The sequence below is a fragment of the Cervus canadensis genome, chromosome 32, assembly GCF_019320065.1.
Source record: "Cervus canadensis isolate Bull #8, Minnesota chromosome 32, ASM1932006v1, whole genome shotgun sequence".
Taxonomy (NCBI): Eukaryota; Metazoa; Chordata; class Mammalia; order Artiodactyla; family Cervidae; genus Cervus; species Cervus canadensis.
Window position 1 is genome coordinate 14,773,242 of NC_057417.1, and position 19,787 is coordinate 14,793,028.

Below are 19,787 nucleotides of genomic sequence, written 5' to 3' on the forward strand. Positions count from 1 at the left end.
TTACTTCCACATTTTATTTGAAAGTACAATTAGTGGTTTAGCATTGTGATTCTTTTTTTGCGCAGGTAGCTGATTAGGCTTAGAGTTGCCACAACACCTGCTAAGGCAACCACAGCAACCATAGTTTTAAAAGCAACATATCCAGGAGTCCCACGCCCTTTAGAACCCACAGCATCTGGAAAGGAAACAGACATTCAAGTCTTAAGATCACTTACACTTGGTTTAAGTTGAAGCTGAAGCTTTACAATTAAAGTTACCCAGAGAAGGAAGTGAAAATAAGCTTCAGAGGGCTCACTTGGGAGCTTGCAAAAGAGTATAGTCTTTCCCCTGAAGCAAGCCTCCTCGCCTTACTCCACTCCCACGGTTGTTCCCACTTCCTACTTGCTTTCACGCAGATCATATGGGCTGACACCTGGAAGGATCTCACTCCCAGCTTGTTTAACATTCTGGCACTGATATATACGGTTAGTTGTCCCAAGTGCATGATTTCTTGCAGTTAGTTGCTAGTGATTTAAGTGAGTTTAATTTCAAGTTCTAGGCCTAAAATTAAAGACTATCTGGGATGAAGATATATTAACATAAAGACTAAAGTTTTGTAATAGCAAACACATGTTTTCTGACCTATTAGTCTTTTTAAAGAAACATAGCTTGAAATTCTTCTATAGTAGGCCGAATATTTGAGGACCAAGATTTAAGGATTCTAATGTGGCATTAGTGACAAAACAATGAGAGGTCCCTGTATAGTAGGTAGACTAAATGATCCTTCTTGTGGGAAAGGGATTTGGGAAGGGTACACTTGACAGAACCTGTTGCTGGGGAGAGATGCCTTCTCTTGTTTAATCATAAGCCCTTGATATCTGTGGACTCCCCTGGTGGCCATTAATAGTAAAGTATCCACCTGCCAGTGCAGGAGACACAAGAGAAGCAGGTTCGATCCCTGGGTCAGGAAGATCCCCTGGAGTTGGAAATGGCACCCCTCTCCAGTATTCTTGCCTGAAATATTCCATGGGCAGAGGAGCCTGATGGGCTACAGTCCATGAGGCCACAAAGAATTGAACATTACTGAGCACACACGTATGTTATCTATGTACACTTAAGTTTGACATAAAACCAAGAGCTTCAGTTAAAAACGTACCTAAGGCTTTAATTCCATACCTCTGAATGAAGAGCCATCTGACAACAGGAGGATGGGGCCTGGGAGACTCACTATCATCTTCTCTTCCTCAGTGGCCCCTGTGGCTGAAGACAGACAGTTTGACCTCTGGGATAACGAGTAGTGGTAAGGAGTGTTTTGAGGCAACACCTTGAGCTACTCTGTATGGAGTCCCTGCTCTATGTAATCTTGCCTCCTTTCACAGGAGAGAGCATACACCTTACTGTAAAAACAGGATGAACTATCAAAGAATAACAGAAGACAAAGTTCAGAGTCTACCTAGACTCAGGAAGAATAACGTTTGGGGGGTCTCAAAAGATCAGGCTAAAAAAGAAAGAGATCAGGCTACAAGTTCATGTGCAAACACAGACTTGTCCATGAGACTGATTGCAAACCTGTCCATCATAGACTCCTAGGTGTCTTGGGCTCCTGGAGTAGATGAAAAACAAAGCACTCATTCCTAAATTCTAAAAGGAAGAGACCTGCTTTAAGTAAACTCACATTAAGTGAAGACATGAAAATTTTACCTCGCCTGCTTCTGGATGACACAAGGCAAGAGGCAGAACACAGGGGGAGGTTAGAAGAAAGCTGATTGCAGATTAAGGCGCTGCAGTGGAAGTAGACCTGGAGAGGAGACAAGAGTTGAGTGGAACTGATGTCTCAGTCAACCTGTCCCAGGTAACTAGTTAATCACTTACCAAGTGAGGGAACACCGGGGCCTCTGACACAAAGGCAAAGGTCTTCACATCGAACCTCTGATAGTGATTAGGATAGGTCACCGAGGAGCCAACTGGATGGAAGGTGGTTCTGTGGTTGTCCAGGTTGTATTCACAGCTGGAAGGTACATTTCAGGGTGGGACATCAGCTTAATTCACCTCGGGCTCAAACTCAGCATTTGCTCAAATTCAGTCACGTGTAACACTTTCAAGACTATTGCTGTACCTTCTACCTGTGCTGTGCTGTGTTTAGTCGCTCAGTCATGTTCAAGTCTGTGACCTCATGGACTGTAGCCCACCAGGCTCCTCTGTCCATGGGGATTCTCCAGGCAAGAGTACTGAAGTGGGTTGCCATGCCTTCCTTTAGACCCTCTGCCTGTACTTTTAGTTTATTACATATACCTCTGATTTGACCAACCAACAGTATCCATGAAGTTGTAAGTTACTTATGCTGTTTTCTTCTACTTTGCGTTATAGTGTCAATACCTATTTGTATGCCAACTAAACTCATCAAGAATTATGTAACTCTTCAGATGACAATGGCTTATTTCTTATGAATCTGAGTATTATGTCCCAGGCAGTTAGTACATGTTGCTGATAAAAAGAGGTAGAGAACTGCCATTTTTTATTTTAAATGCTAACAGAGGGTTGTAGCCTCAGTCGTGTCCAACTCTTTGCAACCCTATGGACTGTAGCCCACCAGGCTCCTCTGTCTATGTAATTCTTCAGGCAAGAGAACTGGATTGGGTTGCCATTCCCTCCTTCAGGGGATCTTCCCCAACCCAGGGATCGAACCCAGGTCTCCTGCGGATCATACATTGCAGGTGGATTCCTTACAACTGAGCAACTGGGGAAGTCCATTCATGTCCTGTCACTTACTAAATATTACTTTGGGCTAGTTATTTAAGTAGTAAGCTTGGGTTTCTTTATGAAGTGAGGGGGCTAGTGTCCCTCACGGAGTGTTGTGGTTTAAATAATGCATCTGGAGTACATAGCACTGTTTTTTTGGCACGTGGTAGTTATTCAATGTGCTTCCCTGGTGGCTCAGACGGTAAAGAATCTGTCTGCAATGTGGGAGACCTGGGTTTGATGCCTAGGTTGGGAAGATCCCCTGGAGAAGGGAATGGCAACCCACTCCAGTATTCTAACCTGGAGAACTCCATGGACAGAGGAGCCTGGCAGGCTATGTACCCCATGGGATCACAAACAGTCAGACACGATTAAGTGACACACACACATGCATTCAATGCACCCTCCCCAGTGGTAAAGAATCTGCCTGGCAATGCAACTGGGAAGATCCCCTGGAGGAAGAAATGGCAACCCACTCCAGTATTCTTGCCTGGAAAATCCCATGGGCAGAAGAGCCTGATAGGTTACAGTCCAGGGGGACACAAAGAATTAGACATGACTTAATGAGCAAAAAAGTTATTCAATAAATGAATAGGAACTATAAATCTATTCTCTTCCCAGACGTTAGAGTATTAAAGTCATTGTTTCCTTGGGAGGGATCCTTCTAGATTCAAGGGTAATAGGAAAGACTTGAGTCAACTTAGACTGAGGACTGGTTGGTAAGAAATAAGAACAAAAATCAGGGCCTTTGATATAGTGCTCCTCCCAAGCCCCAGAGCATTTTATTATTTTTTTTTTCATTTTATTATTTTTTTACTGGCAGTTTGATTAGCTGGACTACCTTATGTGGAGAATACATACCCATCCACGATAATATTCCACTGAGGGAGAGAGGCTGGGTCCTTGGTGGATGTTGCCCAGCAATCATCTAAGACCAACTTGATGTTGGGGTCAGTCCTGTTTAGGACTCTCACTTCTAAGTAAATTGGTTGGCGGAGGTATCTCACCACAGGGTAGTCCTTGTCCCCGTACGGTCGCAGGTAGGAATTATCTGAAATTGAGTAGAAGCCACTCTGGTACTCAAGTAGTTGATGGTTGCAACAGGAGCTTAAGCATCGCTACTACTCTAGTCTGGTGCAAAGTTCATTTTAGGAAAGAGTCCCCTGAAAGTATTTAAGCAGATTTTTTAGGTTATAGTGTCTCACCTGGGTAGGTTTGCAGGGTCAAGGCAAGTGGACCTGGCTTCACTGAGGCTACTGGAGGAGGAAGGCTTTCGACGTTGGTATTTATTAGCATGTTACTGCTGCTATAATAGCACCTCACCGTCATTCTGCAAGAGTGGGTAGGTGGGGGTATTAAGAATTTTAGGTTAAAAGACTGCTTGAGTTTATTCTGGCACTTAAAGTTAAATAGCAATTGTGTCACACCTGAACTCACTATCTCTGGAAATTGTGCTTGGAGGAAGATCCGCCCAGAGAGCATGTATTTCATTTTCATAGATGACTTTGTCATTCTCAAACTTAGAGTAAGGTTAGAGAAAGTGGTTAGTTATCTCAAAGGTGAGTCTTAATCTCTTGCTATGTGCCCATACTAATCTTATACTAACCTTATGTCTTGTTCCACATCCATTCAGGGGTATGTGAAACTTTACCAGTCCTTGAAATGGAGCTTTAAATGTTGGCTGGCAGGAGGAATCTCCCACTCTAATGGTGTCCAAGTTGAGAGCTGGTTTTGTTTGATGGCGGTAGACCTCGACATCCATAAACCCATCTTGAGTACATAGCTCACCTGAAACTATATAGTGGAGGGAGTTTAAAAAATGTCTGCCATGTGACTATTGTCATTACCAACTTGACATGTAGTGAAGTTTGGATTTTCATCAGGAGACAACAGAATTTGTCTTAAGTCTATTTGGGAAAATAACTTGACAAGCAGCTTGCATTACAAGGGGAGGCCCTAAGGTACCTAGACAGCAGTGAGGCTTGCTCTATCTGAGAAGGATTTTTCATCCAAAGGAAGAAGGAGCAGGAGACATGGGAAGAGGCACCAAGTGGGGTAAGAAACCCATGATGAAACCCTGATGCGGCTTGAAGTGTAGTGCCTTGTGTCCTAATGTTCCTTCTTTCAAGACTCACAGATCTTAGTGGTTTGAGGGGAAGTTGAAGCAGCAACTAATTTTTCCTATTTGACTTGATCTGATACAAATAAAGGAACACAGAGGCAATAGTAAACAAGAGCAAATACCTATATTCTTTGAGGAATTTAAGAGTTTGGGGAAATACTCATAGTCCCTCTAGTTTCAGATTTAAAGAAATCTTACTTAGATGGTGGGCTCAGACTTCTAACATGAAGCACACCCAGGTTGCTTAAAAACATTAGACAGTTGTGAAACCTTCCTGTATGTGTATTTTGGAAGTGTTCTCTTACTTAGATTCCTATCATAGCAGCTTAGACTGCTATTTGTGGTCTAACCAGTCTTCTGTTTCTCCTTAAAGTATAAGCAGTATAGAGTTTGAACTCCTGTACACTTTCACCCATGTAAGAGCTAAGAGAGAATGTAGAATGTAGGAACCATTCAAGAAAATGATCTTTACCTATAGAAACTGTTGACTCGCAGACACACTCAGGATAAATCACCATGGATACCGTCTCCAGTTGAATATAAAATGTCAGCTTGAGTGAAGATAAGTAGAACTGATAGGGTAGGCATTTTTCAGAGAACTGAAATGAAAGAATGTCAGTTAGCAGCCACAGCCTGTTGAGCAGGCACAGGAGATAGGAAGGAAGTATGCTGAAATCTGCAAGGCACACTCCAGATTGAATATGGTTTTCCTTTAAACCAGAGCAAGAGATCCCATCACTTCTCCAGACTGGATTCTTCCTGAGGCAGGAAATTTCTCTAAGTTCATGCCCTAAAGTACCCAGCACTGCATGCTCTTTGTACTAGGAATTTGATCTGTTAATTCAACCTCTAAAGAGCTGAGTACCCTGCAAATCCAGGAGTTATAAAATGTTGTTGCAACATATACACCAACATAAGATTTTTCTGTGTCCCTGGCAATTGCATCATTCAAGACTAGCTTCATGAGGATAGCAGGGGACACTTGTTTGGCTCAAATTGTCCTGTTTTAATGGGCCATGAGAGGTTCATCATTAGATGCTTAATAGCAGTTTGTACTCGTCAATGAATGAAGACACTTAAGGAAAACTTCCATTGAAGTTGAAAAAGACTTGGTGTTTGAGAGTGTTCAGTTACTTGAGAATTACTTATGCAAGCTGTTCAAATGAGGCCTCCCAAGTTTTAGTTTTTTTTTAACACTAGCAATTAGAATTATGGATAAGTCAGCAGCCAAATCACAATGGCCTAAAAGGCTACGGTTCAATGGAACGTACTTTTGTTTTGAGGAGAGTTTTGCTGAAATGCAACCTGAGGCCATTTGCTATTTCCATAACAATCCCGCTGTTGTGCAACTGGTTGACAGCAATATTCTTATTTTCAAAGCTCACGGATTTTAACTTCCCAGGAAATTCTGGTATGGTGAGAGTCATGTGTGTGGCATTACAGGTCACAGGATCTAGAAGGAATGACACAATGGTCAGCTTTGGTTAAGCCCTTAGAACAATGTCTCACAACTGGACTTGCCCTTTCCTAGGCCTTACCTGAAACACAAATGAGTCGTGATGACAAGATGATCGTCTGCCCAGGAGATACATGTGTAAGCTTCAGAGGCACCATGTAGAGATGGCTGTTACCTTGCTGAAGAGAGGCATTTTCAAAGACATTGGTTTACTTGAGTTACTTGAATTTTTAATCAATGCTAGAAATAGTCAGGGCAAACATACTCAACTATTGGGCACCATCTTGGCCCAAGTAAGTTCAGGTATTTCACCCTATAGTTGTTCTTCAGGTGCTCTAGTTTTAAAATCTTATACTTTATAACATCTGGCAAGGTGATTTCTACTCATGACCTGTAGCTGATCATTTCTCAGCAGTAAGAGCTCTTGTTTTATGACTCTTACGGTATCAGTATTCAGAGTGAAAGTTTAAGATTCAGCAGTTTATACTCAATGTACAACAGTATTGTTAAGATGGCTGATATTTGAACATGTAGGTGCCAAGATCTAGTTCTAAGTACTTTTGGCACGTTAACTGATTTAATGTAGTATCTTGATTATTGGTCCCCAAAATGCCAGTACCTTCTGTAAACACTAAATGTGGCAATGATAGAACACCTCCATTAGTTTAGTACTACTAGAGCTCCACATTGTTTAGTGAATTTAGATCTATGGAGAAGAAAAACTGATTGAAGTAAGAAACATTTTTTTGTTCACCATTGTATCTCATCTTTAGTACTTAGTACAGTGCTTGGCTGTTGAATGAGTTATAACCTCAATTTGAGGAAATGGTAGAGGTTATGCTTGCATTTAGAAATACTGGTCTGAGCCTGGATGGTGGTACAAACAGATTTCACACCTACCGAGTAGCGAGTCACTCCAGTGGCATGAAATAACACTTGGATGCTCATCTTCTGGTTCTCAATCAGGATATTATACCCTTGTGTCAGAGCCTCTTGAAGGGTCAGATTTTGGGCTCTTTCACCATCACCGACTGTAATGGTCCATCCCATCTCAGGTCTGGGACCCTAAAGGCAAAAGTTTCATTTAGAGGGCTGGTGCTCACCTCAACTCCAAGACTATTTAGTATTTTAACCAGGATTGAAGTTATGTCACCTTTAGAACTAAAGGTAATTTAGGCTTGTAATTTAAAAAATAGCTTTCATACCTCAGTGTCATCAGCCATGCCAGGAAAAAAGTGAAAGGTAAACTGGAAGAAAGAAAAAGGGTGATGTGAAGCTTTGATTTGGAGAAGATCTCTGAAGTCATGTTATCTGATGGTACATGGAAAACACCCAGAGCAACTGCTGTGTGGTTCTTACAGTGTGAGGGCTGGTGTGGGATATAGTAGAATCACAGGACCAGTCAAGAATCCTATAAGTACCCTTAGACATCATTTCCCCATTGAGCTTTTGAGACCTAAATGTAATTGGAAGATCTACAGCTCCCTTCCAGTTGTACGTTGAGACACTAAGTCCTGTCAAGCCATGCAATCCCATCATTGTTATAATAAAGTATGAATATTTTTGTCCACTGTTGCTATTAGCCATGTGAGACTATAAAGTCCACAAGTATGTGATTGGGCTGTTTTTATCATTTACTATTTCCTAGCATCTGGTATAGGGCCTGGTACATAAATATCCAGTTTGTCAAGCTACCGACTGAATCCTTTTTATTGCTAAACATGATGTGCTGAGCGCTTATATCTACATTCTCAGTCAGTTTTTAAAGTCACCTTATGTTGGTGTTACTGTCCCCCACTTCAGATTTTAAAAAGGTCTCATTGCAGTTAAGAAATCAATCCAAAACTACATAGCAAGTCAGTAGTGAAATACACATCTTGTTCTGAAGTCCAGCTCTCTCTAGACCACATTCCCCCTGGAGTAGCTGGATGAGAAGCAGTCAGCCTGCTTCACTCACAGACATGAAATCCTTCGAGCAGATTGTGGATCCCGAATGCTGTTCATGTCTTCCTGCTTGCATAACCGGACAGCTGACGTGATACAGGACATTCCCTTGTCTAAAGGCAGCATTGTCATTCATGAATGTGATGGTCATCTGCTGCTGGCCAAGCTGTATGAAAATGGCATAGTAAGGACAGTGTGCTAGAACTTCGACGAGAAAGGGGATTCTGAAATACCATCTGACTCAGCTGATTAGCAAAACCCCTAAAAGTCATCAGTACCACAGTTCTAGAAAGTCCCTCATTCCTAAACCAGGAGATTCTTTAGCCTCTTTAGATATCCCAGGAAAGACTCATTCACTGGCAGAAAACAGTTCCTTGAGTTTCAGGGCTCAGAGTCCAGTTTTTATTTTCCCTTTACATTCACCCTATGTCTGAGTATCATGGTCCTATTGGGTTTGCTGCCTCTATCAAGAGATAGAAATACTTGCTGAGCACCTACTTTAGCAGCCATTGTGCTGGGTGCTGGACAGAGCCATCTTTGCCATATCCCCTGGCCCAGGGAACTCTGTCTAAAGCAGTGGTCAACTAACAGTTTTCTGTAAAGTGTTAGTAAATATTTAGACTTTGTAACATTTTTAAAGTGCTTAAAAAAACTAAAGCCATTCTTAGCTTGATGACCATCACGCACATAGATCATGGACTGGCTGTGGCCACACACAGGTCGTATTCTGTGTACCTTTGGTCTAAAGAAATGCAACCCTAAGCTCCCTAAAGTTGGAAAAGGTCATTTCAGAAAGGAAAGGTTTAATTACTGGAAACCTTCAGTAGAATCAGTTAAACCTAAGACTTGTAGTATGTACCCCAGACCTATTAAGTCAACTAAGTGAATTCAGTACTTTAGAAGTTCCCTAAGTGATTGTTGGCACATAAAGCTTGAAAAGGACTTAGGCTTCTTTTACTGCTCCTAATAACCCTGATGGGGTAGCACTATTGCTTAACAGTAGAAAATCCTATTTTTCAGCTGCTGCTCGCCTTCCAGCATAGAGGTACCAGCACTCCATTTGCCAGCACCAAAATAGCATCCCCTTTTCCATGAGGGTTGTAGGTCAAAATGGCTCATGTCTGATCATTTGCTGTCATGCCTAGTCCTTCATTTGTGTCATTCATCTTTTGATACCTTATGGAAAGATATCAATCCATTTTCCCGTGAGCAAGTAGAGGCTTAAAAAGGTTAGCTAATTCATTTCACATCACATATAGATAGTGGCAGAGCCAGAAATAAAGCCCAAAGCCTCAATTTAAGGCTTTTGTAAGCTCAGCATTGGAGTTTTGAGCCTAATATCTTTATTAAGAGTTCTGGCAATATCCTTGGCTTGTACCCACCAGATGACCAGAAGCTGCTCTTTCCCTTCTCCCCTACCAGCTGTGGTAAATGTCTCCAAACATTGCAGGATGTTCTCTGGGATGACCAAAGAGAAAGATCACCCTGATTGAGAACCACTGCTCTACTGCAAAGCTTTAACTCCTAGGTTACTACTTTCCAAATTACTCCTCAACTACTTACCACTCTTTTGGTACAGCTTTCATATGGGGCCTTCAGGGTGAGCTTTTCTGGGTCCAGAACATAAGTGCAGTTCAGCATTTTAAGACCAAGGGAATCTACAGAAACAAGAGCAGCTTAGATAGGAGATGGCCAAGATGTATTTACATCTTATATTTCAGTGACAGAGCCAACCAAAACTACATAACCAAGACTGCAAATCCATTTCTAAGGTACTTCAATCACTTCTTATTTTTTATTTTCCCAACTGGGATATAACCCAAGCTCTGAGAGATGCTGTGACTTGAAGATAGACTTTTCTTAGGGGATTCCTGAGATAAGACAGATTTCCAAAGACAGACAAGGTCTTCCACTCTTAGGAGTCACCATGCAGTTCAAGGACCCTGTGACATTGTGGGATTTGAGCACCAACTGCTCCAGAGTTTGTGTACTCTGTTCACTGGAAAATGGTGATGACCTTGAGCCAAGGGTTTCCTACTAAGTAAGACTTAAATGAGACAATACACGTTACTTACCCACCACAGATGCATGCTGAATCTTGTTGCCAAGAGTTCTTTTAAACTCTACTACCATTCTATCTTCATAGCAAGTGACAGTACCTGAAGAGCAAAGAAAGTACATGAGCCATCTTTGAACACAGGAGGCATGATTTCCTACAGAAGTGTATTGAGGAAACTTCCAGTCTCTAATAGGCATCAGAGAGGATACCATTTGGAAGAGGCAAAGCTTATTCTCCATCCTGGGGAGCTTACAAGTTGATGGGAATACATAACTACAGTGTAAGATACCAAGAACTGTAATGAAGATATCAATGAAATGCCTAGGGCTTTCTGAAGTATTCCAGGATAAACCTGGATTCAGGTTAATAAGTATGCATATGGGAACCAGCCTGGACCCCTGATGGAAAAGGAGATGGTAGGTCTGTGAAGAACTGGGGAAAACTTTTGTCTAAAGATCTTTCAATTTGAAGTTTAAAAGATTCCCCAGGTAACTCCAAGAACATATTCTTAAAGACTGAATAATCTGCCAATAGTTTGACACTTTGCATCCTCGGGCTCAGGTGAAAATCTTGAGAAACTCCTCATACAAGTGATTTTGCCTGTTACTGTTGATGCTTTCCTTAAGCATGAGTATGTGTTTGAAGATGACTGCTCCCATAGATGAGGACTGAGTGTGTGGGGTGCTGTAAAGCTGGAGGCAGTGAGGAAATAGAAAGTAGTGCAGGTGTTTTTCCAAGCTTTTCCATTTAGCTGTAGAGTAAGCTATAGGTAAGCTATGGGAAAACTGAAGTGACTTGATCAAGATAGGCAGAAGAATGACTGGAATCATCTAACTCACATTTGAGTTTTCTGGCCATAAACTTTGGGTAAGCTCCGGGAGTTGGTGATGGACAGGGAGGCCTGGCGTACTGCGGCCCATGGGGTCACAAAGAGTCGGACACGACCGAGCGACTGAACTGAACTGAGGCACCCTAGTTGCAATCCATTTGAGAAATGCTTAAGGGCATTTTTCTCACCCAAGAGACCTACCTGGGAAGGCAGGATCCACCAGTTGATTAACATCTATTGAGTTCACTGAAGTCAAAAGGGCGAAGAATAGAAAAAATGACCTGTAGGTGCAGGAAGGCATGGGGGAGAAAGTTAAAGAGGAGTGAACTTCAGCAATCAAGGCATTATGTCCCCTTCCTTCTGCCCCCGTCATTACCTCCAGTCTGCACGGAACCAGCTTGAGGGTCTCCTGCTGTCTCCTCTCTGCCTGCATGCCATGACCGAAGATACCACCGAATCAACCAGGCAGAGGGGCGTGCTGCGCTGGCTTTTATAGCAGGAAGCAGGGCTGGTCCCCGCCCTCTCCCCATTGGAGTCACCTGAATCTTCTCTAGCCCTCCCAGCTGAGAGGAAGGGATTTGGGAAGAAGAGCCTTTCCAGAAGGCCTAAAATAAGCAGTTTTGCCCTTCCTGACACTTGCCTTGGTTTCCCACCAGCTGCTCTGCAGCCAATTTAGTTCCTTGAAATGGGCTCAGGTGAATGAATTGGTGCATTTTTAGGATCTTTTGGACAAACTCTTTACAACTCAAATGTAGAGTGAAAGTGGGGTGGGATTTTTTTGGAAGAAAGAACATGTCTTGTTTACACTGTCTTTAAATTGCAAACCTTTCCTGTAAGTTACTTCTGGTCTCCTGGTTATTGTGGATATCACCCTGGCAATGTGCATGAAGAAGTACCTTTTCAAAAGGGATGAAACATAATTTTCCTCCAAGTATAGATTTTAAATTTACTTCAAAAAATACAGACAATTACAGAAGGATATAGAGAAAGGAAAAAATCATCCACTCCTTGTACTTAGGTGTGTAACTCTATGGTCTTTTTCTACAAACATAGCACTTAAAAAAACAATAGCAACCTGGGATTGAAGTTTAAGTTATGTTTGTAACCTGCTTTTACTACTTTATATGTCATGGACATTTTCCATATCAAACATAAAGATCTCTATTACCATTTTTAATGTTGCATAGTATTCAATGTCTAGATAAATCAATGTTTAGCTGTTCTCATTATTTAGCTGTTTTCATTATTATAAACAATCTGCTGGACTTGTACATTTCCCTGGTTACCTCTCAGGATAGATTACTAGAAGTAGAAATTCTGGGTCAAAAGGAATAGTGATCTAAATAAGAATGTCATACTGTGTAGGAACTGGGAGTTTATAGGTGGGGAGACTGAGGAAAACAACTTGCTCAAGCTTTAACAACTGGGTGTCAGGGCCAGGACCAGACTGAGACACCTTGATGTCCGCAGACCACATTCCATGACAGGTGATAATGCTCAAATTCTGTACAAGTTAGTGGGGTAGCATTTACAATTATTTATTTATGTGTTGCTTTTTATGTCTTTATGTGTTAATGATGTTTCTTGAGGACTAATCTTCATTCCCTGTTACAGGTGTCTGAAATACTGTTCATCAGAGCAGTGGTTTCCCTAACTTCCTTGATCAAAACATTCACAGCTGGTACTGATGAACCTATCTTCAGGGAGGGAATGAAGACACAAATGTCGAGAATGGACTTGAGCACACAGCAACAGGAGAGGGTGGGACTATTGTGAAAGTAGCATTGACATATTTACACTACCATGTGTAAAATAGTGGGGAACTGCTATATGACACAGGGAGCTCTGCCTGACACTCTGATGACCCAAAGGGATGGGATGGGGGAGCCGGAGGGAGACTCAAGAGGGAGGGGATATGTGTATAGTTATTATTGATTCGCTTTGTTGTATGGCAGAAACCAACAAAGCGTTGTAAAGTAATCATCCTCCAATTAAAAATTTTAAAATGATCACATGGGGCTCTTTGTTAATATAACAGATTCCTGTGTCCCACCCAAAAGCTGCTGACTCAGAGTCTCCAGGGGAGGAAACTGGGGTACTGTATATTTAAGAAATCAGGTGAGTCTTATGATCAGGAAAACTTGGGAAATATCTGAAGGGAAGTAGACAAGAAAATGAATGATTGCTGGTGATTAATTTAACTTCTTTATGGGAATCAGTTGATTATATACCCGTGGAATGGAGGAGAGGGAGAAAAATTCAGGATAAGCAGGATTTTGAGGATAGAGGTGGTGAAAGGATTTAGATTCTGAGCAGAGGCATGATAACAATAATTACTCCTGAGCATATTTTCCAAAAAGTGGTACTTTTTCTACAACTGTGAAGGTAATTTGTTACCACGATGGTTAAGACTATGATAAGAAGACTGTTGGAGAGATATGAAGACCATTCCATCCATTAGAGGGTGCAATGTAGGGGCAAGATTCAGAGAGACCTATTAAGAAGGTAGTCAGGTAGTAGATTAATGTGTTCCACCTTCCCAGGCCCCACCCCGGGCTTGCTTCTCCCAAAGCTATACCTTTTTCTCCAGAATGTGAGGTGTTGCCTTGGAAAGGGAAGCTCTGCTCAGATCCCTAAACTGGGGGTTCTGCATGATGAAGGGGCAGCACAAAAGCCCTGAGCAGGAGGCATAGAGGTAAGGAGGACCACTCTGAGAACTGGCGAGGGTGATGAGGGTGGTGAGTGTGCCAGAGATTCATTTCATTTGCCTTGCCCAACCCTGCCAATGCTGCACTTGGGACAGTCACTGAACAGCTAGCTCCAGACCCCCTAAGAATCAATTCTGCCTAAGTGCACAAGGATACAAATGTGTTGTTGTGGTTAACTTTGAGAATGAGGAAGGCATGGCTCTCTACAATCAAGTAGTGTCTCATTTCACTAATTAGGAAAACAAATCTTTCCAAAGTGATAGATACTTAATCTTTTACTAAATAAGCAGTAGGATCTCTTTCAAAAATATGTTTTCCACATTCTTTTCAATGAGACATTTTAAGTGTGTTTATAACTATAAGGTGTTCCTTCTCCTCTTTTGTGAATGCCATGGTCTCTACTTGACGGGAGGCCTCGTCTCACCTGCTAATCACTAGGCATTTCTTGAGGAGACTTTTAGGTTGTCATGCACAACAACAATGCGGTATTGTTGCCTCCTTTGGGCAGAAGCTCTCTTTCCTTTCTGAAATGCTGTTCTTTTAAACGATAGTTCATAATTCTTAATTTCCAATTCTGTTGCCTTACTTTTCACAACTGTAAAAACTTTAGTTGAAGATGCCCTAATTGCTATCATCAGGAGGTGGTTAGATAAACTCTGAAATAATCTTCAAATACTAAAATATATTAATTCAATGATATCTGTGAATATTGATACTAAAGACATCCACAATAAACTGAACTATTGGAGCTGTTAGTATGTTTTCATATTTTACTTAAAAAAAGAAAAATGAGAAACACATGTGTTTCCTATCCATTTATGTGTTTATGTGTGGGTATGTACGTGTGTGTCCGCATTTATTTACCAGGGAGCCAATGAGTCACCCGAGGGAGGAGACAGTGCAGATATCCAGGCAGTCTGCACCAATCCAGCTATGCTGGACATTCACAACTGTTTTCTGTTTTGCTTTGTTTGAGCTCTTGCTGTACTGGCTATAAATATACATAAATATACATAATATACATAATAAATAAACATACATATCATTCTTGGAACAGGAATAGGGAGATAGGAGTGGTACTTTTTCTTAAATTTCCTTCAGTTGATTGAATTGTCTTGCTGATAAATAACAAGGTAAAGTAATTTAAAATTGATAATAGTAAATCTGATTTGTATATAAGTGATCTGTAAAGGCTGTAGGATGAAAGGCCCATGAATTCAAACTTCATGATATAAAGAAATATTGCCCAAGTGAGTGGATTTGATTCATACAACTTTCAAAGTCCAACTCTTCAATATAAAATGAAGAAAATAAGCCTAAGAGGTTTTTGTGACTTCCCCAAGGTCATACAGAAAGTTAGCGGAGCTCCAGGGAGAAACCAAGTCTTCTGATACCTACTTCCAGGCTTATTCTAATTCATTATGGTTCTGTGTGTGTGTGTGTGTGTGTGTGTGTGTGTGTGAGGGAGTGTTCTAAAACTCCATGCTTCTCTTGCAGTTCACGTAGCTTTAAAAATACAAGATGGCACTAATTATAATTTAGCTTCGGAAGGTTGTGAAAGTCACTCAGTTGTGTCCAACTCTTTGCAACCTCATGGACTATACAGTCCATGGAATTCTCCTGGCCAGAATGCTGGAGTGGGTAGCTGTTCCCTCCTCCAGGGGATCTTCTCAACCCAGAGATCGAATCCAGGTCTCCCGCATTGTGGGTGGATTCTTTACCAGTTGAGCCACAAGGAAGCAAATACTGGAGTGAGTAGCCTTTCCCTTCTCCAGGGGATCTTCCCGGCCCAGAAATCGAACTGGGATCTCCTGCATTGCAGGTGAATTCTTTAACAACTGAACTATCAGGGAAGTCCCATATAATTTAGTGATATTAGATAAATAAGAAATATAGAATCTTCTATCAGGTAGGCTAATATAGCTTAACATAGCTTTCAAATATAAAATACGAATTTAACTTGTAAACATAAGATAGACTATGTTGATGAGAATGTTCTTGAACAACATATGGTAGCTCCTTTAACTATATAGTGTTAATGTCATTTTCACCCTTTGGATTGTTAGCTAAATTGAAATTTAATGAGCTTTGTAACAGAAATGGATTCATAAAGAAATTGGACAAGGGCATATAAAAGGCTTCATTGATCTATTAATAGAAAGATAGGGCATCTTAAATGAATGACAGAGAAGGCTCAGGAGTTCTAAATTAAAACTTATTTACATACAAATATTTCAGGTTACTCTATACCTAGTAGCTAGGACAATGGTCACCACAGAGATAAAGATTTCCTTGGCAATACTGCATAGTCCCTCCAGTTGATAGAACATAAAATGTTTAAGCTCTTAAGATGATGTGGTAGATCAGTTGTAAAGGTCCCAGTCTTCCACCCCTTCATGGACTCCCATTCTTTGCAGTGTGCTTTGGCAGTTAGCCTGGTCCTCCTCACTCCTCCTCCTGTCTGAATCTTAACTGACTCTGTGACTTGTTTTGGCCAACAGAATGTGGTGGAAATGATGGTGCGCCAGTTCTGAGGCTAGGTCTTTTGAGGCCCATATACATACACACTCTCTCTTAGCATTCTTCATTCACTGTAGAGCAAACCCAGAGTAGCCTGCCAGATGATAAAGTCACAAGGAGCAGAGACAGGTCATCTAAGCTGTTCAGTTCAGTTCAGTTCAGTCGCTCAGTCGTGCCTGACTCTTTGCGACCCCATGGACTGCAACACGCCAGGCCTCCCTGTCCATCACCAACTACCGGAGTTTACTCAAATTCATGTCCATTGAGTTGGTGATGCCATCCAACCATCTCATCCTCTGCCATCTCCTTCTCCTCTTGCCTTCAGTCTTTCCCAGAATCAGGGTCTTTTCAAATGAGTCAGCTCTTTGTATCAGGTGGCCAAAGTATTGGAGTTTCAGCTTCAACCTCAGTCCTTCCAATGAATATTCAGGACTGATCTTCTTTAGGATGGACTGGTTGGATCTTCTTGTAGTCCAAGGGACTCTCAAGCGTCTTCTGCAACACCACAGTTCAAAAGCATCAATTCTTCAGGGCTCAGCTTTCTTTATAGTCCAACTCTCACATCCATACATGACTACTAGAAAAACCATAGCCTTGACATCTAGGCTGGGGCCATGCTAAAGCAACCAGTTCCCAGCTGACCTGCCAGTTGACTGCTGATGAATAAGTGAGCCACGCCGAGGTCAGCTGAGCACAGAGGCATTGACCAGTTAACTGGAGATTTGTGAGTCAAATCAGTGCTTGTTCTTTTAAGCCACTCAATTTTGGATGGTTTGTTAAGCAGCATGATTGTGGCAACAGTTGTGTGTGACTACTATTTAGAATTCCTATTTCAAAATGAGCCCAGTTTTACATTATGGAAGTGCAGGTATTTTTTGAGGGAGCATGTACTGAGCAACCATAAAATTGTGGAGTCTCAAAAGAAGCAACACATACATTTGTACAAGTGCAGACAAAGACAGGCTTTAAGGCTATGCTTTCTGATGGGAGAGACCAAATGACTATGTATGTGACAAATAAAACCTAAGTATAATTAAGTAAACTTAAATACACAGATGTATGTTCTTTTCCGTCCAGTATCCTTGTCTCTGGTTTCCCAGGTGGCACAGTGGTAAAGAATCTGTCCGCCAATGCAGGAGACACAAGAGACAGGGGTTCGATCCCTTGGTTAGGAAGATCCCCTGGAGTAGGAAATGGCAATCCACTCCAGCATTCTTGCCTGAAAAAGTCCATGGGCAGAGGAGCCTGGTGGGCTACAGTCCATGGGGATGCAAAGAGTTGGACATGAACAAGCATGAGCACAAATGATCTTTTTCTTTTGGTAGCAATATCATGATGGGCTTCAGGGAGCTCTCCCATTAGATACAATCTTGGTGAGACTTCCAGTCAAGCTGCTTCCATCACCTTTTGGACAAGGGGAGGCACAGGACTGAAGCTATCAAACAAGCTGTCTATAGAATTTGGGTCTTGATTAGGGTAACACGGGTTGAAGCTCCACCTATTTCCTGAAGGGTTGTCTATTCAAGTAGCCCTTAATTCTGTTAAATCTCCTTTCACTAAATTTATAATCTACTCCTTCCTCTTCTGGTTCTTAGGGGGTGTTTTATAAACCCATGCCTTTATCATTCACATTTCACACAGAATACTGGGAAAGAATAGATGGTCCTCAGAAACCCTGATAAGTCTCTGTAGGAAGGAGGGAAGGGCATTTTCCCCCTTTGTGTATAGGTCCTATGCTGGACACTGATGGATACCCTTCAAGATAGGAATAAGAAAAGGAAATAAAGGCTCCTTAAGTGAATTTCCCCCAAGTTGATTAACTACTAAGTAGAAAGCTTAGTTATGGGATGAATTTGCCTCCCACAATTTTAAAAATATTTTATTGACGTATGATATGACAGGGCTGTCTGTTGTTACACTGCTTATTTAACCTACATACTGAGCACACCATGAAAAAGGCCAGGCTGAATGAGAAATGCCGAGCTGGAATCAAGATAGGCAGAAGTATCAACAACCTCAGATATGTGGATGATACCACTTTAATGGCAGAAAGTGAAGAAGGACTAAAGAGCCTCTTGATGGGGGTGAAGGGAGAGAGTGAAAGAGCCAGCTTAAAACCAAATATTAAAAAAACTAAGATCTGACCCCACTACTTCATGACAAATAGAAGGGGAAAATGTGGAGGTAGTAACTGATTTCCTCTTCTTGGGCTCTAAAATCACTGTGGATGGTGACTGTAGCCATGAAATCAGAAGATGATTGATGCTTGGCAGGAAAGCTATGACAAACCTAGACGGGGTCTTGAAAAACAGAGACATTACTCTGCTGACAAAGGTCTGTAGTCAAATGGTCTACAAATGGGAAGACAAGTGGTCTTCCCAGTGGTCTAGTATGTTTGTGAGAGCTGCACCATGAAGAAGGCAGAGCGCCAAAGAATTGATGCCTTTGGACTGGGGTGCTGGAGAAGACTCCCGAGAGTCCCGTGGACAGCAAGGAGATCAAACCAGTCGATCTTAAGGGAAATCAACCCTGAATACTCATTGGAAGGACTAATACTGAAGCTGAAGCTCCAGCATTTTGATCACCTGATGCAAACAGCTAACTCATTGGAAAAGTCCCTGATGCTGGGAAAGATTGAGGGCAGAAGGAGAAGAGGGCATCAGAGGATGAGATGGTTGGATAGCATCACCAATGCAATGGATATGAACTTGGGCAATCTTCGGGAGATGGTGAGGGACAGGGAGGTCTGGTGTGCTGCAGTCCATGGGGCTGCAAAGAGTCAAAAATAACTCGGTAACTGAACAACAACAACATAATTCATTTACAATGTTGTGTTAATTTCTGCTGTACAGAAAAGTGATTCATTACACACACACACACACACACACACACATATATATATATATTTTTTCATATTCTTTTCCATTGTCATTTATCACAGGATATTGAGTATAGTTCCCTATGCTAAACAGTAGGATCTTATTGTTTATCCATCCTATATACACTAGTTTGCATCTGCTAATCCCAAACTCCCAATCCTTCCCTTCCCACCCTCTTCCCCCTTGACAACCACAAGTCTGTTCTCTGTGTCTGTGAGTTTGCTTCTGTTTTGTAGATACATTTTTTGTATCATATTTTATATTTCACACATAGGTAATGTTGTATGGTATTTGTCTTTCTCTTTTTGACTTACTTTGCTTAGTATGATAATCTCTAGGTCCATCCATGTTCCTGCAAAAGACATTATTTCATTTTTTATGACTGAGTATTATATATCTCACATCTTCTTTATCCATTCCTTGGATATTTAGGTTGTTTTCATGTCTTGGCTATTGTAAACAGTGCTGCTATGAGTATTGTTTTTTGTTGTTGTTGTTTTGTTTTTGGTCATTAAATCATGTACGACTCTTTTGCAACTCCATGGACTGTGG

The 19,787-nt window shown here is 41.5% G+C and overlaps 1 protein-coding gene across 2 annotated transcripts in view; it reads right to left on the bottom strand.

Moving 5' to 3' along the window:
• ZP2 (zona pellucida glycoprotein 2) overlaps positions 1-19,787 on the bottom strand; it is a 31,042-nt gene continuing 11,255 nt past the window's right edge. The window contains exons 1-18 of one of the 2 annotated variants that reach the window (XM_043456187.1): positions 11,505-11,625; positions 11,330-11,409; positions 10,316-10,399; positions 9,804-9,898; positions 8,254-8,406; positions 7,502-7,543; positions 7,197-7,361; positions 6,379-6,475; positions 6,112-6,293; positions 5,313-5,439; positions 4,325-4,512; positions 4,146-4,237; positions 3,924-4,048; positions 3,580-3,769; positions 1,852-1,987; positions 1,681-1,777; positions 1,156-1,239; positions 1-175 (exon numbers count right to left, since the gene is read on the bottom strand). In XM_043456187.1, coding sequence (XP_043312122.1) covers positions 30-175; positions 1,156-1,239; positions 1,681-1,777; positions 1,852-1,987; positions 3,580-3,769; positions 3,924-4,048; positions 4,146-4,237; positions 4,325-4,512; positions 5,313-5,439; positions 6,112-6,293; positions 6,379-6,475; positions 7,197-7,361; positions 7,502-7,543; positions 8,254-8,406; positions 9,804-9,898; positions 10,316-10,399; positions 11,330-11,409; positions 11,505-11,566 — 2,145 coding nt within the window. In that variant the 5' untranslated portion in view covers positions 11,567-11,625 and the 3' untranslated portion in view covers positions 1-29. Of the gene's footprint in view, positions 176-1,155; positions 1,240-1,680; positions 1,778-1,851; positions 1,988-3,579; positions 3,770-3,923; positions 4,049-4,145; positions 4,238-4,324; positions 4,513-5,312; positions 5,440-6,111; positions 6,294-6,378; positions 6,476-7,196; positions 7,362-7,501; positions 7,544-8,253; positions 8,407-9,803; positions 9,899-10,315; positions 10,400-11,329; positions 11,410-11,504; positions 11,626-19,787 lie in introns of those variants that run through there. The other variant, XM_043456186.1, reaches the window with a different exon arrangement.